Source organism: Chelonia mydas, chromosome 10 (genome assembly GCF_015237465.2).
Source record: "Chelonia mydas isolate rCheMyd1 chromosome 10, rCheMyd1.pri.v2, whole genome shotgun sequence".
NCBI lineage: Eukaryota > Metazoa > Chordata > Testudines > Cheloniidae > Chelonia > Chelonia mydas.
The window spans coordinates 36,312,174-36,330,547 of record NC_051250.2 but is presented as its reverse complement, the minus strand read 5'-3'; the positions used below and the strand labels follow the sequence as shown (position 1 = coordinate 36,330,547).

At 47.5% G+C, this 18,374-nt stretch overlaps 1 protein-coding gene across 6 annotated transcripts in view; it reads right to left on the bottom strand.

Annotated features, from left to right (window-relative positions):
• The window catches only part of LOC102939986 (ankyrin repeat and fibronectin type-III domain-containing protein 1), a 562,352-nt gene that overhangs the window by 29,078 nt on the left and 514,900 nt on the right, over positions 1–18,374 (bottom strand). For all 6 annotated transcript variants that reach the window (XM_043524023.1, XM_043524024.1, XM_043524025.1 and 3 more), the window contains 2 exons: positions 2,027–2,228; positions 1,069–1,276 (listed from right to left, as the gene is read on the bottom strand). In XM_043524023.1, coding sequence (XP_043379958.1) covers positions 1,069–1,276; positions 2,027–2,228 — 410 coding nt within the window. The remainder of the gene's footprint in view (positions 1–1,068; positions 1,277–2,026; positions 2,229–18,374) is intronic.

The window sequence follows — 18,374 nt, the reverse complement described above, 5'->3', positions numbered from 1 at the left end:
TGTCTGCTCTTCTGCCAGCTATCCCCACTACATGCTGTCTGCATGGACCCACTGCCAGCCCAGTCCCCAGTACAGCACAGCCTCATTGCTGGGAGACAGAATATTCCTCTATCCCTGAAGGCAGAGTGATAAATGCTTAACAGGGCATCCCCTTGTACAGATTAAACTAAGTGACTTCATTTAAACAGGGAAACCTCATTCCCCCATGGCACTGGACAAACCGTTCAGGGCTCTTTATGGGACACTCAATCCCCACACCTCTATGCTGAGCAAACGACACAGGAGGTCTTTACCCACCAACTCCTTTATCCAGCAGAGACTGCAAGATCACAAGAGGTCCAGGAGAGGGTGGGACGATCTCCTAGCTCCATCTTCCCACCCTCTGCTGTACAGAGCAGTCCCCTTCCACCTCACGAAGCAGCTGAATGTGCCTTGAGGCCAGCAAAGGGTAGCAAGTGGCAAGCTCTGGGAGGGGCACTGCAAAGAGACATCCACTTGTCCCCCCGCTCAGGAAACATATGCTGCCAGTCTCAGGAGGACAATCACCTACGGCAGAAGGGGCACATAGGCCTCCTCCTTTGACCTTCCACAATGCATCAGGTGCCTATTTTTAAGTCCTACTGTGCTCTCTTTAGAAACACACATGCTCCCAGCTCAGCCTGTCCTGCAGCCCTTGGCTGTCCATTCCACAGGAAGGCCTTATAGAAATCTCTCCTGAGCTCTCCTGCTGTCTGGCTCCCTCCTAGTTTTAGATCATGCCATTGGGTTTGGGGACTTGTGTCACCCCAATGCATCCACCTTCTCGTTAACCCTCAGGATCTCACACATCTCCCTTTGCACCACTCCTTGCACTACAAGCCTCCTCCCGTCAGCCTTCCCCAGGTCCTCGCTGCCTTCTTCCTTTGGGTCAGTGGAGCAGAGTGGACTCTCAAAGAGGAAGACACTGGCCCAGGCACTAGGGTGCCTAGATGCTACGGTAAGCGGAGCTCCATTAGCATCTAAGACAGAGTGCATGAGACGCAGCAGAGCAGGTGGGGGTGAGAAAAATACCCCGTAATGGTGACTTACAGTGTGGACTCTCCTTGGCTCCGGCCTGCAGCAGCATCCTGGCAATGGGGGCATTGTTTGTCATGATGGCGATATCCAGCGGCAGCAGCCCCTCACTGTTTGGGGTGTTAAGGTCCAGCTCTTCTGGGCTGTACTGTTTTAGCAGCTCCTGCACCCTGTCCAGATCCTGCAGCTCAACAGCCTCAAAGAGAGCTGCATTGCTCTGAAACTGCAATGACACAAGAAATGGGGCCCACTGAGCCTGGGGTGCTGGGCATTGCAGCCTCACCCTGCTTTCCTCACTGAGATTTGGCCAGGGTCCATTCCAAGTCATTATACGGGGTTCTCAGTGTATTTAGTGCCAGGTGGATGGAGAGCCGAGCCTCACGCCTATCCACAAAACAGGCTCTGAAAGGACAGTAGGGACAGAATGGAGTCTATTGCCAATCTCCACCAGAAGGGCTGATCCTTGACATCATAACACCATTAGGCAAAGGGGCTCGTTATCCACAGCTGTTCCATGCCTAACACGACGCACAAAATGCCGGTGGATTCGTCACGCACCTAGGCCTGTACTGATTAGTATTGATTGGTTTGTATTACTGTAGCCTTGAGGAGCCCCAGTCATGGACTGGAACCCTACTGCACTAGGCATGGTACAAACAGAATGAAATGACGGTCCCTGCCCCAAGGAGCTGACAATACTAATCCTTTGTTTTAAGAAAGAGCAAACGACCCTATCCTGAGGAACCATTCAGGACTGGATTCACCTGCTCCAGGAGGGACAGAATTTACTGTGCCTCAGACCTCACAGACATCCAGCCAGCTCTGTTGCTGGGATGTGTGCACAAAGGATGGAGTATAGCCAGGGATCTGCCCACCCCCCACCCCCACCCCCGCTCGTTTCCACCACCAGTGGAGTCACATCGGGGTACACCTAGCATTACCACAGGGCCAAGTTTTGGTCTGAAGCACTCACAAGATAGGCCTTGCGTAGCTTCTCCTTCTCACTCCTCCCTGGCAAGCTGCCCTCGTCGAACGAAGTGTAGTTAACGCGGAACTTCCCCGAGAGGTTGCGGTAAAGCCTCTTGGCGGCGTTCGGGGAGGAAGGTCCCGGCGGCTTCCTGCCCTGGGCCAGCTGAATGTCCCGCATCTGCTGCGTCATCTTAGGCGAGGAAGACCTGGCAAATGGAGGAATAAGAGAGAGCAAGATAATGATGAACAATGAAGCAGGAGCAGCTGGCAGAAATCTGGCCTGTAAACACTACCAGGAATGTCGGTGGGTCTATGTTGGCCCCTTCATCACAGCTTCTGGGAGCCTCACCTACACCCATGAACCTATGTAACACCACAGGGAAGTATTGGCCTCCTCCCACAAACATGGGATGCAGACAGATTACTCAAGGTCATATGGGAAGGTTTTGGCAGAGCCCGGAATTGGACCTAGATCTCCAGGGTCCTCGTCCAGCACCTGGACCATAAGCCCATCCTTCAGTATTAAGGTGGGATTTTCAAAAGCACTCAGTGTTGGCCTAAATTTGCTCCCATTGTCTTCAAAGAGAGAAGAAGCTAGCCCAGAGCTGTGCACTTTTAAAAACCCATCCACTGAGAATCCATCTATTGACAATAATTTATTTACCTATCTAGACCTTTGCTGTCAAATATGGTCAAGTTTGAGAACATGCAGCCTGATTTCCCTTCTCTGTTTACACTAGTGTAGCTCCTGGTTTACACCACTGAGGAAAAGGAGAATCAGGCCCAAGACAGACAAATGAGTCACAGTGAGCTAATTTTTAGTAGACCCTAATTAATTTCTGCTTTGAACATTAATTTGTATTGCATCACTTGGAGTTTGAAAATGTAAAAATAATCTGAAATTAAAACCATCACATCCAAAAAGACATATTTTTTCCTGACTAGTTGTTTCCACTCACATGGAAGAATTTAAACAGAACAGAACTCCATCAATTTCACTTCAACTGCAAGTCCATGAAATTTGCAGACATTTTAACCACATCTGGCCCACGGGACCATCCTGCCCGGCCCTTGAGCTCCCATCTGGCCCTGGCCCCTCCCCTGCTGTCCCCCCTCCCCTGCAGCCCCCGCTGCGCAAGCAGCGGGGCTGTGAGCTCTTGCCACTCTGAGCTGCTGGTAAGGCGGTGGTAAGGGGGGGGTGGCAGCGTGTGCAGCAGTGGGGGGGTTGGGTAGGAGGTCCCGGGGGGCAGTCAGGGGACAGGGAGCGGTTGGATGGGGCGGAGGTTCTGGGGTGGTCAGGGGTCTGGGAACACGGGGGGTTGGATAGCGCGTGGGAGTCCCGGGGGGAATGTTGGGGGGCGGGGGGGTGAATAGGGGCAGTCAGGGGTCAGGGAGCAAGGGGGGTTGGATGGGGGTGGGATCCGTGGGGGGGGGCAGTTTGGGGCAGGGGGTCCTGGGAGGGGGCGGTCAGGGGACAAGGAGTAGGGGGGGTTGGATGGGTCGGGGCTCTGAGGGGGGCAGTCGGGGGCGGGAAGTGGGAGGGGGCGGATAGGGGGGTGGGGGCCAGGCTGTTTGGGGTGCACAGCCTTCCCTACCTGGCCCTCCATACAATTTCCCACCCCGATGTGGCCCTCGGACCAAAAAGTTTGCCCACCCCTGTTCCATACAAATAAGCATCCAGAAGTTTGGATTCCTATTAAAACATTGAGAGTGCTAAATTGGACTAACAAATCGGGTGAGATTTTGTGCTAGATTTCCATGACTTTCCTGTATGGTCAGAACCCAGAGAGGCTGAGAAAAGTGAAGATGAAAAGATTTTTTTTTTTAAAGAAAAAGTTGTATAAAAGTATAGGACGCCTGAGTAATTTTTTATCTGCCCATCCCTCCTTTAACTCCAAGGTGCTGCAGTGTCTAATGTCTAATCTTCTGCTGGTGATCATGGTTCCCCTAACTGCAGTAGAAGTTAGTATCAGAAATGCAATAGGAGCTGAACTGGTTGAAGTTTAGAAGGGTCTGTCTCCACTGCAGCAGGGAGGGAGCCTCCCAACCTGGACAGACAAACATGTATTAGCTCGGCTCGAGTTAGTGCATTACAAACAGCAAAATGGATGTTGTGGCCTGGGCCCTGGCTCTGGCTAATCATCTGAGTACAGACCCGCAGAGCAGGGCAGGCACAAGTGCATGTAGTTAGGTGCAAATACACTGGAATACTTTCACTGGAGCAATCTGACAGCTGAAAATTGAGAATGCATGTGCATACAGTTGCATGTGCAAAATATGGGATTTACTGAAAAGCCTGGCAAAAGGGGTCTGTGCTCAGTCAGCCCTTCATCTCTCATTCAGTCAAGGGGAAAGCTTTTATACAATAAAAATTAAGGGACTGCAAAGATCCAAGGAAAACTCCAGTGACCTTAGACTTTGTAGCTAGATAACTAGCAAGGACCCAACTGTGCCACTTTCACTCAACCTGAGGAGCACCTTTGTCTGCAAAATCCTACAGAAATCATCAGTGAAACTGCTTGTAGAATAAGGTGCTTTTCTCAAGTGTTTGGAAATACCTGTCATTATTCCAGCCTCTCACTGGGAGCCAACACTTCGAATGAGACGTCTAAGGCCATGTCTACACGAGGAGCACTCTGCCAGTACAGAAGTACTGGTATACTATACTGGCAAAGCGCGCCTAGTGTGAATGCTGCTATACTGGCAAAACTGCCCCCAATAAGGAAAACAACCTATACTGCTAAAAGCACAACTTTGCTAATAAAGCTGCATCTACACAAGGGACTTCTGCCAGCACAGTAAGTGATCAGAACCCTTTGCACAAGGACTGACGTAGCTATGCCAGCAGAAGTCGGTACTATAAATGCAGCCTAAGCAAGGGTCCACTTTGATGATACAGAAGGGGAGCAAAAGAATCTGCTTTGCTGTTATAAAACACAGACCAGGACGTTTAAAAGTCATTGTGAACTAGTCTCTTTATTGCACTTAAGAGTTGATTTAATACCCTGGGACATTAACTGAGCATCTTTAAAACCACTCTTACTTTCCAAACAACTCTGAAGCACTCAGGTTTCCAATATTTTCAAATGGACAAGCTGAGTTAGGCAGCCTTTTTCTGCATCAGACATTCAAGGGAAGCCAGTGTGGGTTGACTGAGGACTGCAGGGCCAAGTCCCAAACTAGTTCGGATGAACTGTTTCTTTTTATGATAGAGATATCTCAAAAGGATTTTTCTTAGTGATTTACTCTTCTCTTCAGTTAGAGCTAGTGATCAGAATGTCTTTTTATACCCCACAGCTTGTCCGATATGGGCATGCTTAGCAATTAAAAACTCAGTTACATACGCAGGCAATTTGCTCTGAGAATCAGCTTCCCCTTTGCTTACCTGGCAAGTCCTGAGCTCTGGATTTTGTGTGTTCCAGTATTACCAACCCCAAGCCTTCAAAAAAAATCACGAGTCAGGCCCAAAAGTCAGGAGATTGGCTTAAAATCAAGGGATTACTAAGAAAAAAATAAACTGTGAGGATTTTTTTTTTGCCTTCTATTTATTGAGCCTTTTGGAGTTACATTTGCAAGCTTTACTCTCCAACCACAAGGGAAACCTCGAAAGCCGAGGTTTTCATATAACAGCATGACTCCAGGAGCTGGGGCTTTAAGAAAACACCAAATATTGCAAGACTCACAATACAATTGCAGGAGCTGGAAATACTGAGTGTTTCCTTGCAACTCCTGAAAACACATCTTCCTAAAGTGATGGACCTATAGCTGAAAGTTTCACCAGTGATGTGCGTGAAACAAGGACAATTGAATTCTGGACTTGGCAGCTAAGTAAGTGATTTATTTAAAAAAAAAAAAAAAGATAAGAGAGGGAGGATGGTCTTTTGGTTAACGCACAGGCCTGTGAATTAGGAGTGCTCGGTCAGTTCCCTGCTCTGTGTGACCGTGAGCAGGTCACTTCATCGCTCTGTACCTCAGTTCCCCACCTGTGAAATGGGGACAATAAGACTTCTTTAGTCTTGTCTTGTCCATTTAGATTGTAAGCTCTTCAGGGCAGGGGCCATCTCTGGGTGTGTGAGGAAGAGGAGGTGGGGGGGTTCTTGGTCCTGCTCACAGGCTAAGGGGCTCTGTATGGAAGCATGTGATCACAGTCCGTTTGCTCTGCTGAAAGCCAGCCTAGAGTAAAGTGGTTGGGAGTAAAGTGTTTTTAGGTAGCAGCCTGTTTTGTCTCTCTGTTTTGGGGTTTTTGTAAGCTATTGTTCTAAATTTCTAAGAAATAAATTAGTGTTATGTTGTTAGCTTCCAGCAAGAGTATTTCTATTTCTATTTAATTTCTTTATGTGTATGTCAGGAAGACATGGACAAACACCAATTTTTACTTATACGGAGACAAAAATATTAATTACTTTAAGATTAATCTTTGTTTGTCTTTCTTAGCCTCCTTTAATCCTTTGCACACCAGGACATTATAACTTGTTATTCACCTCTATAGGTCGTTACCTAGATGCCTTGTTGGCAGAGTAAAATTGTCTTTCCTCCCCTCTAAAAATGTGATCAACGTATAAAATGGCTGGGATTTACAGATCCTTTTCATCTTGGACTATGGGATATCATTGGAATTTGGGGATTTCTCTCTTTCTGTACCAGTTTCCGTATCTTTACTCAGGTTTTATGTCAGCAAAGCCTGTCTTTGATTTCAATGCAAGTTTTCCCTGAGTAGATACTTTAGGACTGGGTCCGTCACAAGTAAGTCATCTGTTATGTGAATAAGTGTTTTTATTAGTGGACCAGCCACAGAGAAAGGGTCTGATTCTACTTCCTTTGCAATCAATAGCCAAACTCCCACTGATTTCACTTAAAGCAGGACAGTGGTATATTTGGTTTCTATACATTGGACAGAATGTATTTCATTGTTGGCCTCATATTCTGGTATACGAACTGAGAAATGTTGATGCTGATTTTCCGTGCAGGTCACTTTATCAGTTAAGAATCAAATAGGGGTGAATGTTATAAAGAGTGTGACATATCTAGCAGGCTATGTCAAGATAATACTCTGAAGATGGAGACAGAGAGAGCTGTGAGAGTTATAATGATTATCAATGAAGCCAAAATCATATAAAGGATATTAGTAGCAGCCCTGCTGCACTCACTTGATCATTCTGATTTTAGATTAGACACTCTGGGTTGCAGAATTGCTTTAGCTATTTTACCTTTTATTATTATGCTATTTATAAACTGCAAATGATGGGGAAGTTGGCTGGCTCCTGCCGGTCATGTCATTTGGTTGGGTTTATTCTACAGATTAATAGGTCTGTTTGTGCTTGGAATAGGACTGAGCTGCAAAATTCAGATGCCGACCTGGATTCTGCCAGAGCTGGGGGGTTGTATGGATGAAAGGCTTTGATCTGACCTTTTACAAAAATGGACCAACTATGAAATTCTAAGTTGGGTTCAAATTTCTTCAAAGTTTGGAGTGTCTGGCTCTGGGGATTTGGTCTTAGCCCATCTCTTTGAGCGTATATATTATAGTGGTTTGGATTTGTATGCTGTGCTTAGCTGAAGGATTGGTTTTGTGTACTATGTTGCTGTTGGTTGGGGAGATAGAGGGAAGGGGAGATGATTTTTTTTTGTGGGGGGAGAGGAAGAGTTGTTAACTTTGTAAAAATGTAATACAAAGACAACCAAAAATGAAAGAACAAATAATTTTCCTCTGCAAGCAGGTCTCTTTTCCAGAGTCCATGAGCTATGTAGAGTCCACACTCCCGCCCTTTAATAGGACCATAGAACATAGGTTAGAAGGGGCTTTTGTATTTTATTTATTTATTTAAATGTAAATTTTATTTAAATTAATGTACATTTCTAAACAAAAAGTAATTTCATCTTGAAAAACCAGAATTTCCCCTTTTGAAGATGTCAAAATGAAACAGCTCAACAATTTCAAAAAAGATTCAAAAAATTTTTGACTACATTTTTTTTTGTTGAAACCAACCATGCATCCGATGAAGTGAGCTGTAGCTCATGAAAGCTTATGCTCAAATAAACTTGTTAGTCTCTAAGGTCCCACAAGTACTCCTTTTCTCTTCCCCAACAAGTTTCATCAAAAAGTCCCCGACCAGCTCTAAGAAGGATCCAGGATCAGCTCTGCTTAGTTCTCTGCAATGCTGATGTAAATCCAGAGTTATTTCAGATTTACACAGTGTAACCAAGTGCAAAATGGGTCCCCTTATGGACAGCCAAAGTTTGTCCCCTCTAAAACCTGTGTAGGGATTCAATGAATGGTATAGCTCGATTTTGTTGGTGCAAACATCTCTAAAGGCAAAGCACCACGTGGAAATATCAGAGTCCTCTTGAAACACTAAACAGGCCCTCTGGTCTTGCACAGTTGTCCTACAGAAGTATCAGCATTAAACTAGGCGTGGACATACTGGTCCAGATAATAGCAGAGCCCGACCTCCCACTCCAAAGCTCTGATCTAAACTTCAAACCAACATGTTCTGAAGTTAATAAAAGTCTGATTTTATTTTTTTCTTTCCTTTCCACCCACCCCCTCTCACTCTGGAACCACAAAGCATTCCTGGGATCTGGGCAGGCGTGAAGATATTTCATCACCACAAGAGAAGCTGCTCTTTTCTATCTAGAGCCCAACCAGAAGCAGGACACAGTGGAATTTCTCAAGAAGATCTTTACTCTCACAAGACTCTAGTCCAGCTGAACCAATGGAGCAGTGCTGGCTTGTTTAGATGTGCATCTTGGGTGCTTATCTGAGTCAACCCTCTGAACAACTGAGATTCACCTATCCCTATGTGATAAACCCCACCCAACCTCCACCAGACAAACCACACAGTACAAAGGGGATTCTCCGCTCCTCCTGACTACTCCCAGGGCATTATGTGTGTAACCCACACACCTCCTGCGTGTGGTGCTCTGTCCCATCTAGTGGCACCGAGACCACTTAGAGAGAGAGATTAATGAGTCTGCTCTACAGCCTTAGCTAAGAGCCACATGGCTTTTAGCTCATGCAGTAGAGACTCATGTACTAAGCTCTAGAGATCCTAGGTTTGATTCTGCCCACCCACAACTGGGGTCTGTTGGAGTTACATGTGCATCACTGTTCATTGCTGCTTGATCACCTAAAAGGATGCCTATCCAAAAGTACCACCCAGGAGAACCACCAGAACAGCAATAGCCCGTCTCTCCCTGAACACAGCATCACATTGATAACATCAACCCTTTCCCTCTCAGAGCCCCCGAAGGGGCTCAGCCTCACAGAGGCCGCCCAGACTCTCACACCTCATCTGGATTATCCCACCACATGCCCTCTGGGATTTGTGCTGAAAATTCCAGCTGTTTCTGATCAAGGGGAAGGGATGTGGATTCCACTTCCTGGAGAACAACCTGTCATTGCTGCACAAAGGGAGCTCCAGTGGGAGTGGCTCCAGCCCACTGATTGCTATTGTGGCCGTGTTGCATGGGGAAAGGATGTAAGGAACACAGGTGGGAGAAGCTTGCCCCTCTGCAGAGGGCCATCTGGAGACTGAAGTGGGACTTCACTTTGGCCATGCCTCGGTCTCTACATTGGAGTGGATTTTACCTGTGACCACCATCCCAAGCAATGGGCTAGACCTGGGGAAGTGGCAGAGTGTTTTTATTGTATTTTAGGAACAATAACTAATGGACCCGTGAAAAAAACCTCTTGGACAGTAACCTTCCCCTCATCCTAATTCTCACACGCATCATCCACTAGCTGCAGTGTGAGAAGTCAACCTTGCTTGTGTCTCTTAACCTGGTGAGTGTCAATATCCTCCCGCTCCAGGGAAAGAGAAATCAGGGCCCAGTTCTATTCCCACTGAAGTAAATGGTAAAATTCCTACTGAAGTGGAAGCTGGATTGGGCCCTTTGCTCAATAGATCCCTGCAGCCTGTCTATGTAATTCTGAAGTGTCCATCACTGCAGAGGTCACACTCTGTTAAGGAAAGGTGTGTTGGAGAGAAAGCTGCATTTCTTTTGCTGCTGGTTGTGCAGGGTCCAAAGAATGAATGTTGTACAAGATCCAATAAGGAAATGGGATGGAGTCCACAGGGATGTTATAGTAGGTACACTTGAAATCGCTGCTAACATATGCAAGAAATTTCCCTGTTATTTTCCTTCATTTTATTTGCTTTTAAAGAGATGGAACTAATTCGGAATTAGGGAGTGGAAGGATGAATCTATATAAGTTAACTGCCCCAGAACTAAAAAGGGATCCTGTGCGATACTTATGGGCCATTTGGACTTGGTGAAGAGGTCTTGATTTAGACAGAGCTCCGCCTTGCTGTGGAGCAGTTATGTGAAAACAGCACACAAGTGTCACGCCCTTAGGGCATGATCAGCCAATAAGAGTTCCTCCTGATGATGTAGCCTACTCCTACTGGGGACAATTAGTTAGGAGGGGTTTCTGAGGAGTCAGACAACTGCCCTCCTTGCTCTTGCAGTTTCAGTGAAGCTCAGCTAAATTCATCTTACTCTTAACGCAATCAGATCTTGCTTTAATTACTTGCCTCCAGAATTGTAAATACAGTCACTCCAAGCACAACAGAAAGGACACACCCACAAGCTGGGACTTCGGACCACTGGCAGCTCTGTGTGTGTGCATGCCTGTGCATGTGCACATGCGTGTGTGCACGCATGGCATGGCAGTGATGTAACACGTAAGCTCATGCACAAATCAGTTACTGATGGGTCACATCAACCTATACCCATGAAAAGGCTGAGGTCCTTTTAAATGAAGCATGAGGGATGGCCAGACAGTTAACCAGTGTAATTTTTTGAATTACAGACCTGAGAACAGATGTGCAAAAGATCTTTTAACTTCATCCCTCTCTTCCTCTGTAACAAAGTTTCCCTCAAACACAAGCAAATCCACTGGTTACTTTACAGCCATGTGGTTTCTGTATATTCCATTTTTATGTTTCCGATGCTCTGTGAACTTGGCCTAGTAAACAGTGTTAATAATTGTTGTAGTTATAGGATTTTTAACTGTATTTAATTTAAGGGTGTATCCTCTTCGACTCTTTGGCAGATCTAGTCGATTTCAGGCAGGGCCGTTTTATCCTGTTAGCAGGGCAGACAGGTTGAGAGCACAATGGAATGAACCAGTTTCTTTGCAAGCCAGGCCAGAACCATAGAGGGATGTAACATGGAAGGGACCTGGTAGAGAGCCGTCTAGGTTCCGAGAAAGAAGATACAGACCTGGCAACCTACAGATAGACGTTGGGCCTTATTATCAGAGAAGCCAAGCAGTCATAACTTCAGCTGATGTCAATGGAGCTGCAGGTGCTCAACACCCTTGAAAATCAAGCCTTATATGGGTAATGACTTGTCTCTGCCCCTATATATGATTACCTATGTCCAGATGTCGCTTGGTGGCTAGTCCAAGCTGCATCCCAGTTCTCCTGCCAGTAGGGTCTGAATGTGAATGGATTGGTGTGAAAGAGTCTCTGCAGGGGCTGGTGGAGGCGATCAAAAGATGAAACTAAAGACTAAAGCAGTTCAATGAACTTGTTTAGCCCTCCCATGTCCTCCACCCCCACCTCTTTTAGACACTGGGCTTGGAAATGATTAGCTCATCCCTGCGCTTGTTGGTGCTGGCAAGAATGGGCAGATTCCAGAACAGTGTGGCAGACATGAGCTCAACGCCGTCCCTTCTGTCCGCAGAACCAGTGTGAGTAGTTCGTTACTTAGAGAAGTTGCTCCCTGCTGTCTACAGCCTTATGCAGCACGAAAAAAGTTGTGAGGCTTTGTGGAGAGTGAGAGAGAAAGTGAGAGAGCAGGGCATTAACCCTTTGGAAGGTAGAAAAAGACTCTGGGTGGAGAGGAGGTGGACAGAGAACTCTCCAGTGGAACAGCTCATCAGTCAGGTAAGCTTTTAGGTCAATGCCATGGAGAATGTGCTACCAAAATTTCCAGAAGTGGTAGCCACCAAATCTACACCCACAATTAACCTGCAACTTCCTTTGCTGATGAGAAGAGGCTTCATGAATGGTTCATCTCATCTGAAAGAGATATCAGCTCTACAGGTTGGACTCTCTCTCTCTCTTTGCAGAGTTTAGGGGGATGATGACAAAAAAAATCAAGGCTCTGATTCATGACAGCACAAAAGCATATGCTTAAGTTCAAGCATGTGCTTATGTTCCATTGATACCAATGGGACATAAGCACCCACTTTTAGTGCTGCCATGATGAGGGACACTTTTTTGAATGGGGGCCTAACAGAAAAGGTCACTAAATAAAGGAATAGACAAGTGGCAGGAGGAACCTCAATATCCATAAGGTCAGGGGAAATATCCCTACCCACAACACACTGAACTGCCAGCTTTCAGTGAGTGGGCAGTCTGATGTCGTCAAAATCGTCATGCCCCGCTGTGCAACGCTGCTTCTGCAGAAGAAACAGGAAGTCTGAATCCAAAGGGCCTTTTTTCTTTTGATTTCTCTATAGCCCCGTCTACACTGGCAAGTTTCTGCGCAGTAAAGCAGCTTTGAGCGCTGTAACTCCCGAGATGCACGCACGGCCAAGCCACTTAGTGTGCAGAAACTGCGCAGATGCAGCGCTCTAAAAAACCCACCCCGACGAGAGGCGTAGAGCTTTCTGCGCCAGGGCTACAGCACTGCGGTGCCAGTGTAGACACCATGGTGATTACAGCACTGTGATTGGCCTCCGGGAGGTGTCCCACAATGCCTGTTCTCACCTCTCTGGCCATTGGTTCGAACTCTACTGCCCTGCCCTCAAGTGACCAACCATCAGCCCCACCCCGTACATTCCTTTGCAAATTTGAAAGTCTCCTTCCCGTTTACTCGGTGATGCGTGCAGTGGTCTCAGTGCATCTTTCCAGGTGGCCATGCCTGTTCCATGCACCAGACGATCCCCAGCTTGGAGCAATGCCGAGCTGCTGGACCTCATCAGCATTTGGGGAGAGAAGGCTGTCCAGTCCCCGCTGCTCTCCAGCCATAGGAATTATGATACCTACGGACAGATTTCTAGATGCATGATAGAAAAGGGCCATGACCAGGACACATGGCAGTGCAGGGTCAAAGTGAAGGAGCTGCGGAACACCTACCCCAAGGCGCGGGAGGCAAACCTCCACTCCAGTGCTGCACTCATGAGCTGCCGGTTCTACAAAGAGCTGGACATGATACTCGGTGGCAACCCCACCTCCACTGCGAAGGAGACTGTGGATACTTCATTGGCTTGCATGCCAGTCGAGAGTGGACCAAGCCAGGAGGAGGCAATCTTGGACGAAGAGTGGGAGGGGGACCCAGAGGCAGAGGATGACTCGGAGGTCAGAGATGCAGGCAGTCAGGAGCTCTTTTCTTCCCCGGAGGAGCCTAGCCAGTCACAGTAGTTGGAGCTTGGCAAAGCGCAAACAGGAGAGTAAGTGGTACTCTCCTGGTAAGTGGATCTGATTTTGGGAATTGCTGAAGCGAGGTGTTGGGGGCAGGAGGGTTGCAGAAAGCAGGCTTGTCTCCCACCACATGCCTAGGCTGAGCAGCGGAACAGGCTGTTGATACACTCCCTCATTCATGGGAATCTCCCTCAGAGATCTCCAGGAAACTCATGGAGATACTGGGCAATCTGCTGCTGCAGGTTCCTCAGCAGAGCTGCTTTGTTTCTTGCCCCATTAGTGGTAACTTTCCCGCGCCACTTTGCCGTGATGGGTGGAGGGACCATTGCTGTACACAGGCTAGCTGCACAGGTGCCAGGGCAGAAGCCACAGGCTTGGAGAAGACCCTCCCTTGATTACCTGCTCACCCTCAGCAGCGAGGTATCTTCCATAACGATCACCTCCTGTGGAAAGTGTGGGGACAGGAATGATTATCAGGCCCACCCTACAGTGCTGGCTCTCCCCAAGTGCCCAAGAGCCACGTGCCCAGTGTACAGCAGGGTCCGGGAACAGTGATTTACCCTGCCCCTGCGGCTACTCACCATTTTGGGGGTCTTGTGGCTCATGTGTTCTTGCCTGGGGTCAGCCAGTTAGTGACAGGTATGTGAATACTGGCTGTGTTTTAAAGCACTGAAACAGTGTTGTCTGTGTTGCAAACAATACTGCTTCTGTAAAATGTTGCGTTTAGACTTCACAGAGACAACCTTGGGAGCCCAGCCTCCCTCTTTGTTATTGGTGGCAGAATGGCTGCGCAGAATTAGAAAGCGTCCAAGAAGAACTAAGGACGACTTTATGTGTGATGCACTCCGCAACCGAGAAAAAAAGAATTGAAGGAGTGGAGGGACAGCGAGAAGAGGGACCGAAAGGAGAACACTGCACACCAGAAAGAAGCCACGGAGCAGCTCTTAACACTTATGGAGCACCAAGTGGACACACTCCAGGTGATACTAGCTCTTCAAACCGAGAAGCTTCATGCCCACCCTCCAGTGCAGCCGCTGTCGCAAAACTCTTTCCTGTGCCCCCACCGCCAACACACTCTTATCAACCTCCTGGCTCCACGCTCTACCTGCAGCATTCCACTCCTCCCTCTTCACAGTCCAGCAGTGTGGACTCCCACTACCCACTGCACTCTACACCCATCCCTCTGCAGTTTGGCCCTGCTGAAGTACAGCACCCGCTGCATCGTACTCCAAAGGAGAAGGTTGGGTATGATCCCTGGACATACAAAATCTGCTGTCCCAGGACCCCTCCTCCTCTTGAGACCTTCCCTTCCCCCATGCTCTATCCCCCTCCCTGTTGATGATTTCTTTCATTTGACTCTCTCCTCTGGTTGTCGTCTTTCAATAAAATAACTGAGTTTGTTTAAAAGCAATCTTTATTCTATTAAGTGAAAGCAAAAAGAGCACTGCAAAGCAACATACAATTATGTTAAGGCCCCTTCTTATGTTCAATCACCTCCTAGCATTACAAGCACTGCAATCCTTATGGCCCCACGCTGTGTCCCTGTAATAGCCCTGGTCTCTGGCTGTTCAAACCCAGCCTCCATGAGCTGAGACTCCGCGGTCCAGCCCTGAGTGAAGCTTTCACCCTTCCCTTCACAAATATTATGGAGTGCACAGCACACGGCTATAAGCATAGGAATATTGTCATCGGCCATGTCCAGCTTCCCATACAGGCATCGCCAGTGGGCTTTTAAATGGCCAAATGCACACTCCACAGTCATTCTGCACTTGCTCAGCCTGTTGTTGAACTGCTCCTTGCTGCTGTCAAGTTGCCCAGTGTATAGCTTCATAAGCCATGGCATTAAGGGGTAGGCAGGGTCTGCCAGGATCACAATGGGCATTTCGACTTCCCCTATGGTGATGATCTTCTGGTCAGGGAAGAAAGTCCCTGCTTGCAGCTTCTTGAACAGACCAGTGTTTTGAAAGATGCATGTGTCATGCACCTTTCTGGACCAGCCTGCTTTAATGTCTGTGAAACACCCATGGTGATCCACAAGCGCCTGGAGAACCATTGAGAAATACCCCTCGGCGGCTAGGTGGTCTGGTGCCAGAATTGGAATGTGCGTGCCATCAATCGCCCCTCTGCAGTCAGGGAAGCCCATTTGTGCAAAGCCATCCACAATCTCACACACGTTGCCCAGAGTCATGGTCTTTCGGAACAGGATGCGATTAATGGCCCCGCTCACTTCCATCAACACGACTCCAACGGTTGACTTTCCCACTCCAAACGGTTAGCGACCGATTGGTAGCAGTCTGGAGTAGCCAGCTTCCGCATGCAATCGCCATATGCTTCTCCAACGGCAGGGCAGCTCTCATTCTCGTGTCCCTGTGCCGCAGGGCTGGGGTGAGCTCAGCACACAGTCCCATGAATGTGGCTTTCCTCATGCGAAAGTTCTGCAGCCACTGCTCGTCATCCCAGATGTGCATGACGATGTGATCCCACCACTCAGTGCTTGTTTCCCGAGCCCAAAAGCGGCGTTCTGCTGTGATCAGCACCTCCGCGAATGCCACAAGCAATCTCGTGTCGTAGCTAGTACGCATGGCGAGATCAATGTCGCACTCCTCTTGCCTTTGTAGTTTAAGGAATAACTCCACTGCCACTCATGAGATGTTGGTCAGTGCAAGCAGCATATTGGTCAACAGCTCGGGATCCGTTCCTGCAGCTCGAAAGAGACAGGGTAGGGCGCGCAGTACACAAACCATTGAAAGATGGCGCCAAATGTGAACAGAAGCACAGGGATTGCTGGGATGCGAAGCAATGCATCACGGGGCATTGGGACAGGACCCAGGATGCCCCACGACCCCTTCTGCCTTCCCACAATCTTAGCGACAAAAGAGAAAGACGTGCTCTGTGGAATAGTTGCCCAGAGTACACTGCTCCGAATAGCATCGCAAGTGGGAACCTGGTATTGTGCAGGCAGCTGTCAGTGTGAACACACAATAGCGGTTTTCCTTCAGTGCTCTGAGCAGCGCTGTAACTGCCGGCGCTGTAACTCTGCCAGTGTAGACGTGCCCTATGTTTGATAATAACAGTGTTTCAAACTTAACACAATGCAGGGTGTATTTTTTCTGCTGACTTGAACTTTTGCTGTCATGGCTTATATGTTCTTCCAGAAAAACCTGGAGAAATCCACCCTTATGCTCTAGAGCTGAGTTTATGCTCACTCACATGTTCTGTCTCTCATATTTATATGCACTTTGGCTCTGCTTCTGTGGTTGTTCACACGTGGGCAATGCAGAATGAGATGCAACATACACCAGCAGCATATATGAACTTCTGTAATCATGGGATTATATGATATAAACATTCTCCAGAAAACATACTCTGAAATATCGGGAAAAACCCTGTCTTCAGTAGTACTTTAGGAACCACTTTAGGTAGGAGAGGGTATTCTTGGCTACATATCAGTTATGAGAGCTACTCTTCTGCAGCAGAGTTCTCCCAGCCAAGTACCAGGAACACCTTTAAGCCACACCATGTCAGCATATATTCTGTATTTACCATGCATGTCACATGGGTGGGGTTGCGATCCTGACTGAACACATAAAGTGCATCTGTATATACTCTACAAAATGGTGGCCTCCACACAGTGTGACCTTGCACACAATTTACGTGTGAGGCCATGCCGCATGGAGGACACCATTTTGTAGAGCATGTATTTGGAGGTTCGCTGAGGTGCCACAGAATTAGCATGTGGCTCATGTGATTGTAAAGGTTGGATCATTGTTGCTGTTTGGGGTAGTGGGAATCGATATGTCTCAAAATGGGGGTCATGCAGGCAAAAGTGTGGGAACTGGAAATGTAATGGGTACTCTTTGCCATATCTGTTCACATGGAGTTACAGCCCTGATAACTCCTTAGTTACCACGAGTCCAATTGTGCAGATCTTGAAGAGAGAAAGTTATCAAATTGTGAATTGTGGAAACTTCCCCAGAGGTGAAATTCGCAGTCCATGGCCTAGGCACCAATGAAGTACTTAGAGCTCTAGTGGGGTTTAAAGTGACAAGGCCTCGTGATGACTCTCTGCATTGGCTGAGTTGTATCACCATGGACCTAAAATAACTTTTCAAGCACAATAATGCCCTATTTTAAGGTATGATACCATAGGACCTTCCAGGGCTGCTGTACAATATAGCCCACTGGAAGGTCCCAATGGATTGGAAGATCCTGCACCTTAAACCTGTCACTGGTACAGTCACATTGCACCTCGGACCAGTGACATTTGAGGAGAATAAGGAGGTGTTTCTCCGCCAGTCACTGGTTTCTTTTCTTCATTGGTTGGTTGTGAAATAGAAGGTATTACAAATGCCACAAGCAGTCTCAGCAGAGCTGGATTAGTGAGCAGGGGATAAGTGGAGTAGTCAAAGGTGTGTGCTAAATGCAATATACCACATAGTTCCACAGTGTATCACATGGATTTTCCCAGGGATACAGGAGGCTAAAAAGGAGGAAGGGGGTAGCCTTCACCATGTCTCCCACAGCATCGGGGGAGGGTGGGCGTGGGATGGCGGGGGGTTTGACATTGCACTCCATATGCTTTATGGAAATATGCTTATGAATATGACATAACTGGAATATGCTTTATGCTAAATACCCCTTGTATGGTAGAAAGCTTGTAATCTATTAAGTGGGTTCATCCTATTTGTTTGCATGTATTATTTCTATATCTGGAGTTAGGAGAATAAGATATAAACTTGTATCACTGATGTAAACATATTAAGTGGAAGCCATTAAGGGTGCTCCAGAAACAATCAGTTGTAAATGGCCTTAGTTACGTGAAAGCCTTCCTGTGTACATGTGGGCCAGCCCATTGGGAATGGAGACTAGGGGTCTTACAGTGACATGTTACCATGTCATCTGATAATGAAATCCATCTTAAATCTGGTACTTTTCCATTTAGAAGGAGGGGTGGGGACCCAGAGAGACAAAAGATTC